The sequence below is a fragment of the Pteronotus mesoamericanus genome, unplaced genomic scaffold, assembly GCF_021234165.1.
Source record: "Pteronotus mesoamericanus isolate MK-2021 breed Mesoamerican mustached bat unplaced genomic scaffold, CSHL_Meso_final scaffold_12, whole genome shotgun sequence".
Taxonomy (NCBI): domain Eukaryota; kingdom Metazoa; phylum Chordata; class Mammalia; order Chiroptera; family Mormoopidae; genus Pteronotus; species Pteronotus mesoamericanus.
In genome coordinates, this window is record NW_026555303.1 from 12,118,897 (window position 1) to 12,136,505 (window position 17,609).

Here is a 17,609-nt window from a genome sequence, read left to right on the forward strand (position 1 = left end):
TTTGTGTCCCTAGCTGCCTGTCTCTGGCAGAGAGTGCCCCTAAGCTTTTTGGGGTTGCGTTTTGTCTCTGTGTTTTCCTGGTTTTAGCTGATGTATTCTAGCAGTCCCTGTTTATGGTTCAGACCCTGTTCTTCTCAGGGGGATCCAACTGGCCATCTCAATGTTCCTCTGGTGCTAGTGCCTGTGGGCACCCAGCCCACCCTCTCAAGCCTCCACTGCACTTCTCACCTATTAGGATGTGTGAGAGTTGAATCCACTGCCTGTCCACAGCTCCAAGGCCCCTCTCCCTCTATCGTTCCATTGTTTTCCAGGTGATTTCTCCACTATTTAGTTGCAATTCCAGTTTGGTCTTGGGAGGAGGTCAGCGTGACTCCCATTCACTCCTCCGCCATCTTCGAATTCCTCTCGCTAATGGGTTTTGAATTTCGATGATGTGCCAATACTGTGAGAAGATCTTGACTTACATTTACTCATTTCATCCTAAAACAAAACAAAACAAAAAGGCTTTGAGGTCCTTGCTATTATTATAGCCACTTTACATATGACAGAATGAGGTTATGGGCAGTTAAGAAAGAACTTTCCCAAGACCTCATACATAGCCAATGACAGAGCCAGGACTTAAACCAGGCTGTGTGTGTTGCCAGAGTTAGTGCCCTTAATGTCAGAGTTATGCTGCTACCTTTGGAAGTCAATACAATTTCCTGGACCCCTACCTGCCATTGCCCTGTGCAGGTTGGAATCATAGCTACTGAAGTGTTTTTAATTATGTCATCTTCTGTTAGCTGATGCCATAAACCTCAGCTGATGTTTTTCAAATGAATAGCAATTCTAATAAAAAAAAATGATGGCTCTTTTAGTTCCACAGGCAGAATCCAGAGTTAGGAATCAAGCACCTGAAGAGTATGCATCATTTCTATGGCTTAAGAGCAGATGCTAATGCCAGCATGCATGTACACATACACCAAGGAAACTGTAGTGGTTTTCAGAAGTTAAATATTTTCATCCTTCAGTAAAAATACAAAACACTTATTCTTTTTGCAGTGAATTATAGCATCATATAGGAAGCACTGGCACTCTGGCAGACGGAAAGCCTTTTCTTTTGAATTACACTTGAGGCACACTTACATCCTTTTCAGGACTGGAGATCATTACGTCTGCTTACTGGTGAGAGGCTGAGTATGAGTTTCATCAAAGGATTTTTTGAACAGGTTTCCCTACCAAGCCTCCCTACACAGTCTCTGAAAAAACTCCTTGTGAATAATTCTTTCCTTCCTTGTAAGAGTGGAGAATATTTTCATAAGAAGAATGGAAATTAGTTTAAATATGTATATTGGGGATTGTTTTTGGCATATTTGGCTCTTTAGGTAATTTGATTAATGTAGATTCTGTGTGTGCATTTGTAAATGTGTGAATGGTCACTTAACACCCAAAGCTTTTACCACCAAACAACCAGTATACTGAGGGTCCTCCTGAATCTTTCCCAGATGTGAAATTGATTCTTGCTGCTGTTTCTCAATCTGTAGCCTGAGCCGCCCACAACCAACAAGTGGCAGTTGGATAAGTGGCTTAACAAAGTGACATCCCAGAACAAATCATTTATTTGTGGCCAAAATGAGATACCCAAGGAGACTATTTCTGTGCCTCCAGCAATCATCCAACCAATGGAAGTCCAGGGCAAAGTGAATACAATCCCCAGCCAGGTCCTGGATGAACCCAAAGAGAGGCCTCTTCTCAGTCTCATCAGGGAGAAAGCCTGGCCACGGCCCACCCGGAAAACTCCAGAAGCAAAGGCTTTGAAGAATAAGTTTTCAGAAACTATTGATACAGCTTCCCAAAAGACAATTGGGAAAAAACAGCCCAAAATGTTTGATAAGAATACCAACATTGATGAGTTTACCTGGCCCAAACCAAATATAACCAGTAGCACTCCCAAAGAAAAAGGAAGTATGGAGCATCCGGATGCACCAAGAAGCCGCAACAAAGCCACTGCCCACAAAGCAGTCCCTAGAAAAGAACCAAGGCCTAACATTGCATTGGCTGCCGAGAAAAATAAATGCAGAGGGCTTGGAAAAATTGCCCCAAAGTCCCAGGATCTCATTGAAACAGATTCATCTATGTCTGATTGTAACACAGATCAGGGAGAAACCTTGCAGATCAAAGTCCTGTCTCCTTGTACTGTTCCTGGGGGCAATTTTGCCAAATCCAAGGAAACCTGTGGTGCTAGCCTGACCTTCAACACCTTAATCAGTTGCAGCAGAAATAACAATTTATTCATCAGTAATGAGGAGCTGGCTTTTTCACCCATCCCTGTCATGCAATCTGAGCTTCTATCCCCTCTACAAGAGCAAGAGAATCTGAGAAATCTCTGGGTGAAGATTGACCTTGACTTACTATCTCAAGTACCTGGCCACAACTCACACCAAGCAGCACCAGCCAAGACAGACCACAGGGGGACCACCTCAAAACCTAAGCACCGCATTGCTGGGGCAAATGCTGAAAAAAACACACCTAAAGGCAAGCGTAAGCACAAAGTAAGTGTTTTAATGTTGGCTGCCAATTGATCATGAGTATTGGCTAACTTGACCTTGAGTCTTATTTTTAAGGATTCAAATGAGAGTTTATTGCAGGTTTTGGTGAAGGCAATGATGCTTTCCATGGGAAATGGTGTATTTGACATGATCAGGGAGGAAATGTTAGGAATGATCAGGGTTTGGCAGCTAATGTCTAGAGTATCCAATATGTCACAGAAGCAATTACAGTGTGTAGGAAAGAAGAATATGAAGAGTATCCTTCCTTGGGCAATCAGTCCCTGTGATCATCCCCTTAAGCAGATCCTGCTTTCTGGGACTCATAGATCATTACTCTATAGTTCCCAGCAGCAGCAAGGAACTCAAGTGTTCCTAAGGTCAAAATGCATCCTCTGGGCCTTGTTAGTTTATCTGAACAAACATCAGCATACCCACAATCCAATTACACTTTGATTATCCTGGGTCCTGCTAGACATATATTCTGCCCAGTTTGCTTGGTCCCCTAGCCTGTGTGGTCAGCTTGACTTGTGAAAATCTTCCCTGCATGAGGTTAGGGCTGAATTCCAGGACTAAAAATTATAATCAGAAGATGAAATGCAGAATGGCCTCTTCAATTTCAAATACATCTAGGGAAGTGAGTTTGTATCTAATAGGCTCATTCTTTTGTAACTCCAGACATTGTGAGTGTTTTTGGAGTAACATCATCTTGTGATGATTTAGGGAACATTTTTAATGGCTGCCACAGTGGATGGAGAGGAGGTTTCTATATTTTTCCCCATTTCTTCTGTCCCTTCCCAGAAGAGACTTAAGAATCATCAGAAATGGCTTAGATTCTTTACTAGGGGACACCCTTATCTGTGGCCAAACCATACTGCTGAAATGTATACTGCACAGATGATTTAAGTCTTCATTCAGCATTAGCAACTCAAAGCAGGGACTTTGTGCTGTACACCAGTTTATCCAATGAGAGTGTTCCACACTAGGGACCAAAGTCTGGAGTCCTTGCATTTTCATTTTTTCTCCATTTTTAGTGAACACAACAGTACAACTAGGGGTAAAAAGTGTACCTTCATAACGAATACATGCAAAGGTCCAAAGGTGTGCCTTATACATTGTTAATTCCTGTGCATGTTATTGATTGTATAAGTGATGTTTATATAATACCCACTATCCCCATGCTGCTTGGACATGATTTATGCCATGTTAAAGTTGAAATGTTAGTTTCTACATTACTCATTTGTTGATGGGAGAAGTATCTGAAAAGTATAGATTCTCTTTACTTTTGCTATGAGATTCCTGTGCCACCCAATCTTTAATTAGAGGTTCACATCACAGCTCAACTAGCTCAAATTCCAACTTTTTGTAGGAAGAGGGTAATAGGAACAAAGCTAATTGTTTCTCCATCAAATCAAAGGTGCTTATTGTTTTAAAAGTCTGCATGTGCTGTGCATTTTAAACTGTGTATTTTTTCCTGTTAAAGCCAACAGAAGTCTCGGAGAAAATCCCTGAGAAGAAGCAACGCCTGGAGACCACCACTATCTGCCTGCTCCCTCCTTGCATCTCTCCAGCTCCATCACACAAGCCTCTCTGCTCTAAAGAGTGAGTTTTCCCTGTTTTTGTATGATACTTCTATTGTTCAGAAACTTAAAAAATCACCTTTTGGGGGTTCTAGTCTCAGATTAATATTATGTAAAAAACAACAGTTGTTCAGCCCAGTCCTGACTGCTATTTCTGGTCTAACATGAGTAGAATAAGAGAGAGGGAACATAGGCTGCCAGATTTGGGGTGGAACCATGAGCTTTTTAATAACATTTCCTTACCCTAACTCAGATTGACAATGATTCTGTTTGGCCAACATGAACTTTTATGACTAAGTGAGAGTTAAAAGGAAGTAAATGGGGAGCATCAAGAAACATTTATCACTTGAACCAGATCACCTGATTCTGGGCAACTTCCAGTTCTGATGGTGATTAAACCATTTTCCTGGGAAGCAACCCCTTGGCCTTGATAGGATGACCCAACTGCTGCTTCATCTGTGGTATCATTATTTAACCTTAATATTAAGCTTGAAGATCAGTAGATAGATCCTGAACACCTCAGAGGCCAGGGGAATGCCATGTCCAGGAGGATCAGAGAGATGAGCTATCTGGGAGTGCTCCTCCCTATGTGATTCTGTGTTGGAGAAAGAATCTAAAGGTTAATTCCAATCATTTGTCAACTCTTCACCCTTCTCCCTCTTTGTGAAAGGTTCCAGAGTCAGGCAGGATGTGTCCTTGTTTCCCCCTCACTTAAACAGCCTCAGCCTTCCCTAGAGAAGTTCTCCCCTCTCTGTTTAAACCAAACATTGTGACTGTGTTCTGTCTTACAAATATCACTTAACAACCATATCAGTTACTGGAGCCATGCCATCTGGATAATTATTGCTATAAATGTATTCAACATTAGGGATTATTTCCATCAAAAACCAGTTTTGGAGCTTATTAGCAGCCCAGAGCATAACAGAAAATCTGGCTAACTGCTGCCAACAAATGATTTCAGTTTATTGTTTAATGTCAGTGATATAGCATCAATCTGCCACAGATAAGATGTCAGAAAGAAATTTTTGGTTTACATTTGTTTGGATCCTTGTTGTTTTGAGATGAAAGATAGAAAAAGCACAACTATCATTAGATCCACTCAATATAGCATGGCAGTTTGAGCCCTGAGCTGTGCCTTTCCCTGAAGATCCATAACTCTGTGAACTGTGTCTGTATTCCCTGGTATAACTTTGATCTGAAACATCCCTTCACATACTTGGAGTTCTCAGACCTAGAAACTCTTACAGTGGAGCAAGCTGATGCTCTTCACCTTAGAGTGGGCCAGTCATGTAGAAAAACATGTAGAAGAATCTCCAGTGATTAAACATGCTCATCTTCCAAGGAGAAAGAACTGCAATGGCAGTTCCCAGGCTTTGACATGTTAAAGCCACTTAAAGGCAAAAAGAAAAGGCAGAGGACAGTGAAGAATTGCCACACCATCAGTCCTCCTTGCTAGCCTCATTAAGCAACACAATGCCCTGTCACTATTTCTATTTCATGGATGAGAGATGATCAAATATTAAGTAAATGTCTAATTATTAGAATATGTTCTCATAAAATGCTGTTTTAAACTTAGGGTAGTTATAGTCTTTCTGCTTTTCTTATAGGTAGGAAAGCAGTGGTTACCTAATAGCATTTTTTATTCAGGAGGGCCTGAGTCAGGTTTTAATAGTTATCAAAAAAATTCAAGTCTGTGAAAAGATCTCGGCAGATGAGGGACCATAGAATGGCCTCTCAGAGGTCTTCTCCTGGGAAACTCTCCTTAAGTTTTGTCTGCTCCTTTGTGCTTTGTTGTCCCTGAAAACTAAATCCTTGGAAATTTCTATCAGTCAACATTTACTTTTCTAAATGAATATTCTAAACCTAGCAAAGAATGCCACACCAGACTTTGATAGCTGGAGTTCCCTGTCATCCAACAGAAGGGCCCTGCTGAGTTCCTCCCTGATTCTTTGGAGTTTGAACCTTCAGGAATCATAAACAAGGCCTCTGAGGCATTGAGGAATGATGATATACTACTCTTGTCTGCTGTCTTCATCTGCTCTCCTATAAGAATTGTGGAAAGTAACAAAAACTATTTTTGTAGTAAGAAGCTGGAATGGTGACAGAATGGTCTCAACAAAATGCTCCCTGGATATTATTATTTTTTACAAAAATTTTATTAAATACTAAATTGATATATAAAAGCTTATAAAATATGTACAAGGCACAGGGAATAGATACAGATTAAGAAATAGAACATAACTGTTACCCTGAAAGTCTTCTGCACATACCTCTCAATTTTCTCCACTCTATTCAACGGCACAAACTTACAGTGAATATTTTATTAACTTCCTCTTTTTAATTATTTTAACATGGATCTTTAATTCATCCAATATATTTGCTTAGATTTTTTAAATATTTTATTTATTTTTAAAATCATGCTTATTCTATTACAGTTGTCTTAATTTCCCCCCTTTGCTCTCCTCCACCCATGACACCCCATTCCCCTCTCCTACAGTCAAATCCCACACTATAGTCCAAAGCAATGGGTCATTCATACATGTTCTTTGTTTAGTCCCTTCTCCTTCTTTCTACCAGTTGTTTTCCTTCACCTTCCCCTCGGATCACCTTAAGACTGCTCTATGTTTCCTTCCCTGTGGTTTATTTTGTTTGTTAGCTTATTTTGTTGAAGAGATTCCACTTATAGATGAGGTAATATGGTATTAGTCTTTCAACGACTGACTTCTTTTCCCTACCACAATATTCTCCATTTCCATCCATGTTGTTCCAAAAGGTAAGAGTTCCTTCTTTTTTATCTTTTATTTTTTTGTGATTTTTTTTAAATTTATTTACTTTTTAAATACATTTGTCTCTGCCTCCCCCCCACCTCTTTCCCTTGCCCCCTCCCACCTTCCCTCCCTCAGCTCTTTCCCTTTGGCTTTGTCCATGAGTCCTTGCTATATGTTCCTTGACTTTCCCCTTCCCTTCCCTTTCCCTGCCCCCCCTTCCCTCTTGTCTCTGTTGATTTCTTTTCCTTTCAGTGTTGCTGGTCATATTTTCCTTGCATCTTTGCATTGTTGGTTAAGTTCCACTTATAGGTGAGATCATATGGTATTTGTCTTTCACCCCCTGGCTTATTTCGCTTAGCATGATGCTCTCCAGTTCCATCCATGCTGTCGCAAAGTTTAGTACTTCTTTTTTTCTTTCTGCTGCGTAGTATTCCATTGTGTATATGTACCATCATTTTTTGATCCAATCAACTACTAATGTGCATTTAGGTTGCTTACAAAACTTGGCTATTGTAACTTGTGTTGCTATGAACATTGGGGTGCATAGGTTCTTTTGTATTGGTGTTTTGGTGTTCTCAGGGTATAGTCCCAGCAGGGGAATCGCTGGATCAAAAGGCAGTTCCATTTTCAGCTATCTGAGGTAATTCCACACTGCTTTCCATAGTGGCTGCACCAGCCTGCATTCCCACCAACAGTGGACTAGAGTTCCCTTTTCTCCACAGCCTCGCCAGCACCTGTTGTTTGTGGATCTGTTTACGATGGCCATTCTGACCGGTGTGAGGTGCTACCTCATGGTGGTTTTGATCTGCATTTCTCTGATGGCTAGTGATGCTGAGCATCCTTTCAAATGCATCTGGGTCCTCTGTAACTCCTCCTTAGAAAAGCATCTGCTCTCACCGCTTCTTTTCAACATCATATTGGAAGTCCTAGCCACAGCGGTCAGACAAGAGAAAGAGATAAAAGGCATCCAAATAGGAAAGGAGGAAGTAAAACTATCATTGTTTGCAGATGACATGATAGTGTACGTAGAGAACCCTGTAGACTCTACCAAAAAACTCCTCAACCTAATAAGTGAATTTGGCAAAACAGCAGGATACAAAGTCAACATTCAAAAATCAAAGGCGTTTTTGTACACCAGTAATGCAATAGAAGAAGAAGAAATCAGAAAAAATATATCATTCAATATAGCACGAAAAAAGATAAAGTACCTAGGGATAAATTTAACCAAAGACACAAAAGACCTGTATGCAGAAAACTATACAACATTGAAAAAAGAAATTAAGGAAGACACAAATAAATGGAAGCATATACCGTGCTCATGGATTGGAAGAATTAATATCCTCAAAATGTCCATACTACCCAAAGCAATTTATAGATTCAATGCAATCCCTATTAAGATACCAATGACGTATTTCACAGCAATAGAACAGACATTTCAAAAATTTATATGGAACCATAAACGACCATGAATAGCCGCAGCGATTTTGAGAAAGAAACACAAAGTAGGAGGGATCACAATACCGGATATCAAACTCTACTACAAAGCCACCATACTCAAAACAATCTGGTACTGGCACAAGAACAGACCCATAGACCAGTGGAACGGAATAGAAAGCCCAGAAATAAGCCCAGGTCTCTATGGACATCTAATATTCGACAAAGGGGGCAGAAGCATAAAATGGAGCAATAACAGCCTCTTCAACAAATGGTGTTGGGAGAGCTGGACGGCTACATGCAAAAAATTGAAATTGGATCATCAACTGACACCATGCACAAAAATAAACTCAAGATGGATAACAGACTTAAATGTAAGTCACAACACCGTCAAAGTCTTAGAGGAGAACATTGGCAGGAAACTCTCAGATATCCCACGCAGCAATTTTTTCACTGATATGTCTCCTAAAGCAAAGGACATAAAGGAAAGAATAAACAAGTGGGACCTCATAAAAATAAGAAGCTTCTGCATGGCTAAAGAAAACATCAGCAAAATGAAAAGGGAGCCAACTGTATGGGAAAATATATTTGCTAATGATATATCTTTCTTTTAAATGCAGATTGATTTTATTTATTTTTTAATCTCAAGATCCATCATAAAATATTTTAAAAATGTAAATACATTATAAAGTCTCAGCAATTAAAACAACATGACACAAACACAGAAATAATCCAGTAGATCAATGAACTAAAATGAGCATTGTGGAAAAAAGTATATATCTGTAAAACAATGTAATATATAATTAAATGGACATTTCAAGTAAATGGGGAAAAAAGGTTTATTCAATAAATAAGGTGCATGGAACATTATTATTTGAAATAAAAAATATAGAGCCCTATTTCACACATCATACAAAAAATATTCAGGTGAATTAAAAATCAATATGTAAAATCTAAAGACTTTTAGGAGAAAATACAAAATAATATTTTTCTTACCCTGAAGTAACATTCAAACCCAGGAGCTATAAAGTAAAATATTGACAATATGACTGTATTAAATATTTAAGACTATACAGTAATATTCATGTAAAAGAAGTTAAAGGATAAGCAATAGAATAGGAAAGTATTTGCAACATATCTAAAAGAGGGTTAATAGTTTTTTTGGGGGGGAGGGGACAATATTCTACAAACATTTAATGAAAAAATGGATAAAGAATACCAAAAAGTCATTTAAAGCTTTTTAAAAAGAATAGATTTAGGCAAGAAATCTACAGGTTTAAAACCTGTACAAAAACAGGTTTAGTTTCAACAAGTAATCAAGTAACAATTAAAATAACACAACTTTGTCACAATAAGGTTAATAAGTATTAAAAATATTGGTAATATCAAGTATTAGTGACTGTGAAAGGAACTGGGTATTCATAGATTCTTTTTCTTCATCTCCTTAAAACAGTTCCTTTAGCATATCTTGCAATGCTGGTTGAGTGGAGGTGTATTCTTATGGCCTTCTTTTGTCTGGGAAACTCCTTATTTTGCCTTCCATTTGAATTGAGAGCTTTGCTGGGTAGAGCAGTCTTGGCTGCAGGACTTTGCTTTTCATTCCTTGGGTATTTCTTGCCATTTCCTTCTGGATTGCAGTGTTTCTGGTGAGAAGTCAGCTGCTAGCCATACTGGAGCTCCCTTACAAGTTACTACCTGTTTCTCCCTTGCTTCTTTTAGGTTTCTCTGTTTGTATTTGACATTTGCCATTTTAATGATGATGTGCCTTGGAGTGGGCCTCATTGGGTTCCTCTTGAATGGGACCCTCTGTGCTTCCTGGACTTGTGTGATCTTTGCTCTCCTCCAATTAGGGAAGTTTTTGCTCATTACTATGTTCTCTATCCCTTGCTCCTCTTCTTCTCCTTCTGGTAAACCTCTTATAGGGATATTATTAACATTTCAGGTTCTCCATTTCCCTAAACACCTCTTCATTCTTTTTGAGACTCTTGTCAATTTCTTGGTCTTTCTGGGAGGTTTTATTTTATTTATTTATTTATTTATTTTTACTTTGTCCTCCAGCTCACTGATTCGATCCTCTACTTCATCAAGCCTGCTTTTGATTCCTTCTGCTGTGTTTTTCAATTCAGAAATTGTATTCTTCATTTTCTCTTGTGTCTTATTGGTTGTTTATGTGCCTTTTTTCATGCTGATACAGTTTGCAGTAAGGTCCTTGTAGTTTCCCTGTAGTTTTTGGTTGTAGTATCTGAGCTCACTGATCTCACTGAGCTTCCTTAGAAACCTTGTTTGGAACTCAATATCTGATAGTTTACTTGCCTCTAATTCATTTAGTTCTCCTTCTGGGGATTCCTCCTTTTCATTTGAGAAGGAGGTTATTTTGTTGTCTTTCCATTATTTGTGAGACTATTCTTACTTGTTGCAGCTCCTTAAATTGATCTCTCTTGACTTCTTTACTTTGTGGTGTGAACTTCTGTGGTAGGAGACTGCTGTTTCCTTCTTTCTAGATCTGTTTCTGATGATGTCCACTGTTGACCCATCTGTCCTTAGGCAGTATTTAAGAGACTTCCAGGAATCTACTCTCTGTGTCTATACTACAGTTGTTAATTTACTCATTCTGCCCTCAGCTGTCTCGTCTGGGCCTATTCTCTCCTTTGGGTGGGGCTATAGGGTTCTTTCACAGTGCTGCCACTGAGGGGCTAGTCCTCCTGAGCAACATGACTGCTGCTGTATAGGGGAGGAGTAAGCACTGGGAACCCCTGACTACTACCTCAGTTCTCTCCCCAATGTCTCCATCTCTAGACCACTCCACATGCCCTTTAGTCAGGATCTAATATCTGTGACTGTTGCTCTGTACTAAGTACCCAAGCCTGTACAACAGGCCAGGGCCAAGCCTCCTGTAGGTGTGGCTATTGTGTCCTTTCACGCTGTTGCCACTCAGGGAAGTAGTCTGCCTAAGAAAGATTGCAGCTGCAGAATGAGGAGTGAATCAGCATTGGGACCCCACCAGCAACTTTCTCAGTCCTCTCCCCAAAGTCTCCTTCCTTGTATCTCCTCAGGAAGCTCCAGCCCACCCTTCACCCACCTCTGCCAGAGCCCAGGGTAAGTGGCTGCCACTACATATTTTTCTTTTGCCCTTTAAATGACTCCTTGCATCTCCAGCCACCTTTCTCTGGCAGAGAGCACTTATACGCTTCTTGCAGCTGGCTGTTGTCTGTGTGTTTTTTGGGCTCTGGTGGTGTAGGCTGAAGATCCCCACTTATGGTTTAGACCCTGCTCTTCTCAGGGGGATCCAACTGGCCCTTTCAATATCTGGTGATTCTGCCCATGGGTGGCTAATTCACCTTCTCGAGACTCTACCACACTCCTTACCAGTTAGGTTGTGTTAAATCCGATTCCTCTGTCTGTCCTAGGTTAAGACTCCTCTCTCTCTATTATTCAGTTGTTTTCCAGGTGATTTCTCCACAATTTAGTTGTAATTCCATATTGCTCCCGGGAGGAGGTGAGTATGAATTCCATTCAATTCTCCATCATCTTCATTCTCTGGACATGAATCTTCATCCTTATAGTTTCCATTATTTTAATAAGGCATCACAACATTCTTATAATGGTTCTATACATCAAAGAACTTTTAAAAATCCACTGGAAAATATTTTGATTTTATCCAATTAAGGTAATGGCAAAAACAGTTAAGTTTTTCTTTAAAATTTTTCCAGATAAGAATTCACAGAGTCACATAATGAAACAAAAGGTGCATAAACAAGTGTTATTACAATGGGAAGTTTTGGGTAAAACAGAGGAATTCGAATAAGGAGGCTCCATTAACTTCCACCATTTCAGAAAATCAAACCACCTAAATGCTTGTTCATCTTTGATTGGTTGCTTTGAGATTTTATAAATCAGTATTTCTAGACACAAATAAAATTAACCAAGAGGAAAACATTAATTCTTTTTGATTTAATATTCTATTGAAAGTTGTAGTCAATAGAGAATCAAAATGGCAGAGTAGTGAATAGAAGTCACATTGACCTACTGCCAGGACCAACCTGGAATTACAATTGTGGAGAAATCACCAGGAACAAACAACTGAACAATAATGAGAGAGGATCCTTATAACCTCAGGCAGATAGAAGAATTAGCTTTAGCACAACCCAACTAATAAAGAGTGCAGTAGGGACTTGAGAAGGTGGGTGGGGCATCCACGGGTGGTAGCACCAGACAGATATTGAAATGGCCATTGGATCCCTTGTGAAGAGCGGGGTCTAAACCATAAGTGGGGATCTCCAGCCCACAGCACCAGAGCCCAAAAAGTACACAGATAACAGTCACCTGCAAAAAGCAGCATGGTGGCTCTCTGCCAGAGACAGGTCGCTGGAGATGCAAAGAGTCATTTAAAGGTCCAATGCATAAATTTTTATTTACAGCCACTTTCCTTGGGCTTTGGTGGAGATAGTGCCTGAGTGGGCTGGAGGCATCTTGGGAAAGACTGGATAAGGAGGCTTTGGGGAGAGACCTGAGAGAGTAGAAGGTGGTATCCCAGTGTTGACTCCTCCCCCGGTCCACAGCAGCCATCTTCCTCAGGCAGCCGACTCCCTTCAGCAGCATCAGCGTGAGAGGACCAAATAGCCCCGCCCCAGGAGGGCCTTAGCCCTTCCCTGTGGTGTCTGTAAGCCGGCCTGCTGAATGCAGAGTGGTAAACACAGATAACAGGCCTCTGGCTAAATGGGTCACAGTGTGGTCTGGAAACACCTGAGGAGAGACTGGAGATGGAGGCTTTGGGGAGAGATCATAGAGAGTAGCTGGAGGGATCCCAGTGCTGACTCCTCCCCCATACAGCAGAAGCCAACTGGCTCAGGCAGACCACTCCCCTGAGCAGCAGCAGTGTGGGAGGACCCAATAACCCTACCCCCAGGAGAAACAATGTCCCGCTCTGTGGTGTCTCTAAGCCTGACTGCTGAGGGCAGTGACTAGATTAACAGCTGAAGGAAACAGCCACAGAGAGTAGATCTCTGGAAGTCTCGAACAGATAGCTTAGGGTTAGACAGGGTCAACATCTGACATCATCAAAGGCAGATCCAGAAAGGGGAAAAAAAAAAGACACTGGTCTCCTACCATAAAAGTTCACACTACAAATTCAGGAAATCAAGGTAGATAAATTTAAGAAGCAGAAGCAAAAAAGAAGTCTCACAAATAATGGGACACAAAGAAACACCCCCAAGTTAAAGAGAAAGGAGGAATCCCCAGAAAGAAAAAAATAAAAGAAATAGAAGGAAGTAAACTATCAGATATTGAGTTCCAAACAACAGTTCTAAGGAAGCTCATTGAGCTCGGAGAGCTCAGAGGGAATTACAAAATACTACAGGGAAAATACAAGAAACATAGTGCAAAATTTATCAGCATGAAAAAGGACATAGAAACTATCAATAAGAGACAAAAGGAAATCTAGTTTAAAATTTCTGAATTGAAGGACAAAGTGGAAGAAATCACAAGCAGGCTTGATGAAGCAGAGGATCAAATCAGTGAGCTTCAAGAGAAGGTAGAAAAAAGGTCCCAGAAAGAACAAATAAATGAAAACAGTATCAAAAAGAATGAAGATGTGTTGAGGGAAATGCAAGGCAACATGAAACATGATCATATCCATATAATAAGGATACCAGAAGGAGAAGAAGAGGAGCAAGGGATAGAGAACATAGTAATGAGCAAAAACTTCCCTAATTGGAGGAGAGCAAAGATCACACAAGTCCAGGAAGCACAGAGGGTCCCATTCAAGAGGAACCCAATGAGGCCCACTCCAAGACACATCATCATTAAAATGGCAAATGTCAAATACAAACAGAGAAACCTAAAAGAAGCAAGGGAGAAACAGGTAGTAACTTGTAAGGGAGCTCCAGTATGGCTAGCAGCTGACTTCTCACCAGAAACACTGCAATCCAGAAGGAAATGGCAAGAAATACCCAAGGAATGAAAAGCAAAGTCCTGCAGCCAAGACTGCTCTACCCAGCAAAGCTCTCAATTCAAATGGAAGGCAAAATAAGGAGTTTCCCAGACAAAAGAAGGCCATAAGAATACACCTCCACTCAACCAGCATTGCAAGATATGCTAAAGGAACTGTTTTAAGGAGATGAAGAAAAAGAATCTATGAATACCCAGTTCCTTTCACAGTCACTAATACTTGATATTACCAATATTTTTAATACTTATTAACCTTATTGTGACAAAGTTGTGTTATTTTAATTGTTACTTGATTACTTGTTGAAACTAAACCTGTTTTTGTACAGGTTTTAAACCTGTAGATTTCTTGCCTAAATCTATTCTTTTTAAAAAGCTTTAAATGACTTTTTGGTATTCTTTATCCATTTTTTCATTAAATGTTTGTAGAATATTGTCCCCTCCCCCCAAAAAAAACTATTAACCCTCTTTTAGATATGTTGCAAATACTTTCCTATTCTATTGCTTATCCTTTAACTTCTTTTACATGAATATTACTGTATAGTCTTAAATATTTAATACAGTCATATTGTCAATATTTTACTTTATAGCTCCTGGGTTTGAATGTTACTTCAGGGTAAGAAAAATATTATTTTGTATTTTCTCCTAAAAGTCTTTAGATTTTACATATTGATTTTTAATTCACCTGAATATTTTTTGTATGATGTGTGAAATAGGGCTCTATATTTTTTATTTCAAATAATAATGTTCCATGCACCTTATTTATTGAATAAACCTTTTTTCCCCATTTACTTGAAATGTCCATTTAATTATATATTACATTGTTTTACAGATATATACTTTTTTCCACAATGCTCATTTTAGTTCATTGATCTACTGGATTATTTCTGTGTTTGTGTCATGTTGTTTTAATTGCTGAGACTTTATAATGTATTTACATTTTTTAAATATTTTATGATGGATCTTGACATTAAATAAATAAAATCAATCTGCATTTAAAATAAAAAAAGAAGGAACTCCTACCTATTGTGATATCACGGATGGAACTGGAGAGCATTATACTAAGTGAAATAATCCCATCAGTGAAAGACAAATACCATATGATCTCACCTATAAGTGGAATCTATTCAACAAAATAAACAAACAAAATAAACCACAGGCAAGGAAACGTAGAGCTGAATGAAAGTGACCAGAGGGTTGGGGAAGGAGGACAATGGTGGAAAGAAAGAGAAGGGACTAAACAAAGAACATGTTTGAATGACCCATGGACATGGGTATCAGACTGAGAGTTGATGGTGGGAGAGGCAGGCCAGGTGGAATTGGTGGGGAGGGCAATGAGGGAATAATTGTGACAACTGTAATAGAATAAACATGTTAAAAAAAGAAAATTGTACTTAAGAATCATAAAAAAATGGATACACAGTACAATATCAGTTGTCTAAGAAAAGATTAAAATTCAAATAATCAACATTGATTAATCTAAGACAGTAACTGAAACAAAGATCCATTATTCTATTACCATGTCAAACAGCTAGCATAAGCTTTTAGTTGTTCTCTTTAATTTAAATCTCAGTCTATTTAATTATGCCCATTTAATAGATATGTTAATAGGTTTGAAAGCAGAGGACAGCAGGTGTCTTGTGGTACTATGAAAAAATATTTTTTAACTGTAGTTTGGCAAAATGGAGTATATCAATACCTCAATATAACAACTTAAGGTCACAGGGGCTCGTTGCATCTTGACAGTAGGGTAGAACATTTTGAACATAAAATTTCTAATGTGACACTAAAATATTTAATGCATTATTTATTTCTAAGTAGTGTGTAAGGTTATTGTTTCTTTCTTTTTTAAAAATATTTTATTTATTCATTTTTAGATAGAGGAGAAGGGAGTGACAAAAAGAGGGTGAGAAACCTCAATGGTTGCCTCTCACACACCACCAGCCAGGGACCTGGACCACAACCCAGGCTTGTGTCCTGACTGGGAATCTAACTGATGACCCTTTGGTCACAGACAGGCACTCCATCCACTGAGCCACACTTGCCAGGGCAAGCATAGTATTTGTTAAGAAAATACCCTCCTACTAATGATTGTTTACTCTACCATTTATTGTGTGATTACGCAGTTAACCCCTAAGGGTAAATAAGTAGGAACTATCCTAAAAACTGAAGATTAAATTGTACATTGGATTTTTCATAAAAATCTAACTAGTAGTAATCTTAAAAGGTTACAAATACCACATTGGAGCACACTGCATTAGACACTTGTATTTATCATGGAGTTCTGCTTCAAAGACATATGTTTGTCCTTGGATACATATGTTTGCATTTATCTATAGCTGTATCTATACAGAGAGTATCTCTCTATAGAGATATATGTTTATATGTGGTTTTTAAATGTTTTATTTATATTTAGATTTTTATTGTTCGAATACATTTGTCTCCATTTACCCGCCACCACTTTCCCCTGCCCCTCCCACCCCCATCTCCTTACCTCAATCTCTCCCCACCTTGGTTCCATCCATGCATCCTTCATACATGTTCATCCCTGCTGTCATTAAGGGTAGTAGCTCTTTCTTTCTTTCTGCTGCGTAGTATTCCATTGGGTAAATGTACCATAGCTTTTTGATCCCCTCATGTACTGAGGGGCACTTACATTGTTTCCAGCACTTGGCTATTGTAAATTGTGCTGCTATGAACATTGGGGTGTATAGGTTCTTTTGAATTGGTGTTTTGGGATTCTTAAGTGTTTTCTTATTTTATGATTATATTAATTCAATTTTAGAGTGGAGAAGAGAGGGAGAGAAACATCAGCGTGTGGTTTTATTTTCCGCACCCCCTGCTGGGGACCTGGCCAGCAACCCAGGCGTGTGCCCTACACTGGGAATTGAACCAGCAATTGTTTGGTTCGCAGGCCTGCACTCAATCCACTGAGCCACATCAGCTAGGGCTGTATGTGTGTATGTGTATATATATATATATATATATATTCTTCATCACAGGTAAAAGACCACTAACTAAAATATTACTTCAGCTGAAAATACTGGAATAATGGAAAAATTCAGAATAAAGACAAAACTTAATGATACCCTAAACTATTTCTTTACACAGAAATAATTCATCCAGAAGATCTAATAGAAGAAAAGAAGAAAAGCTCTTCCCTCCTTCACTTTCTCCACTGCCAGAGGATCCTCCACACCATAGAAACATCAGTGGCAATAACATTTCCATCAGTCAAGACAAAAACATCCCTGTGATTGGACAGATCACCTCTGCAAAATCTAAGAAGAGTGAAAGCAAATTCTGTGCTACCTTTAAAGGAATACCTGTAAATATAAGCATCTTAAATAAATGTTATG

General features: G+C 39.1%; 1 protein-coding gene across 1 annotated transcript in view; it reads left to right on the forward strand.

Moving 5' to 3' along the window:
• Nucleotides 1-17,609, forward strand: part of AFF2 (ALF transcription elongation factor 2) — a 640,196-nt gene that overhangs the window by 570,963 nt on the left and 51,624 nt on the right. Inside the window, exons 10-12 of the mRNA XM_054587889.1 lie at nt 1,524-2,531; nt 4,009-4,127; nt 17,362-17,578. Of these exons, the coding sequence (XP_054443864.1) occupies nt 1,524-2,531; nt 4,009-4,127; nt 17,362-17,578 (1,344 nt within the window). The remainder of the gene's footprint in view (nt 1-1,523; nt 2,532-4,008; nt 4,128-17,361; nt 17,579-17,609) is intronic.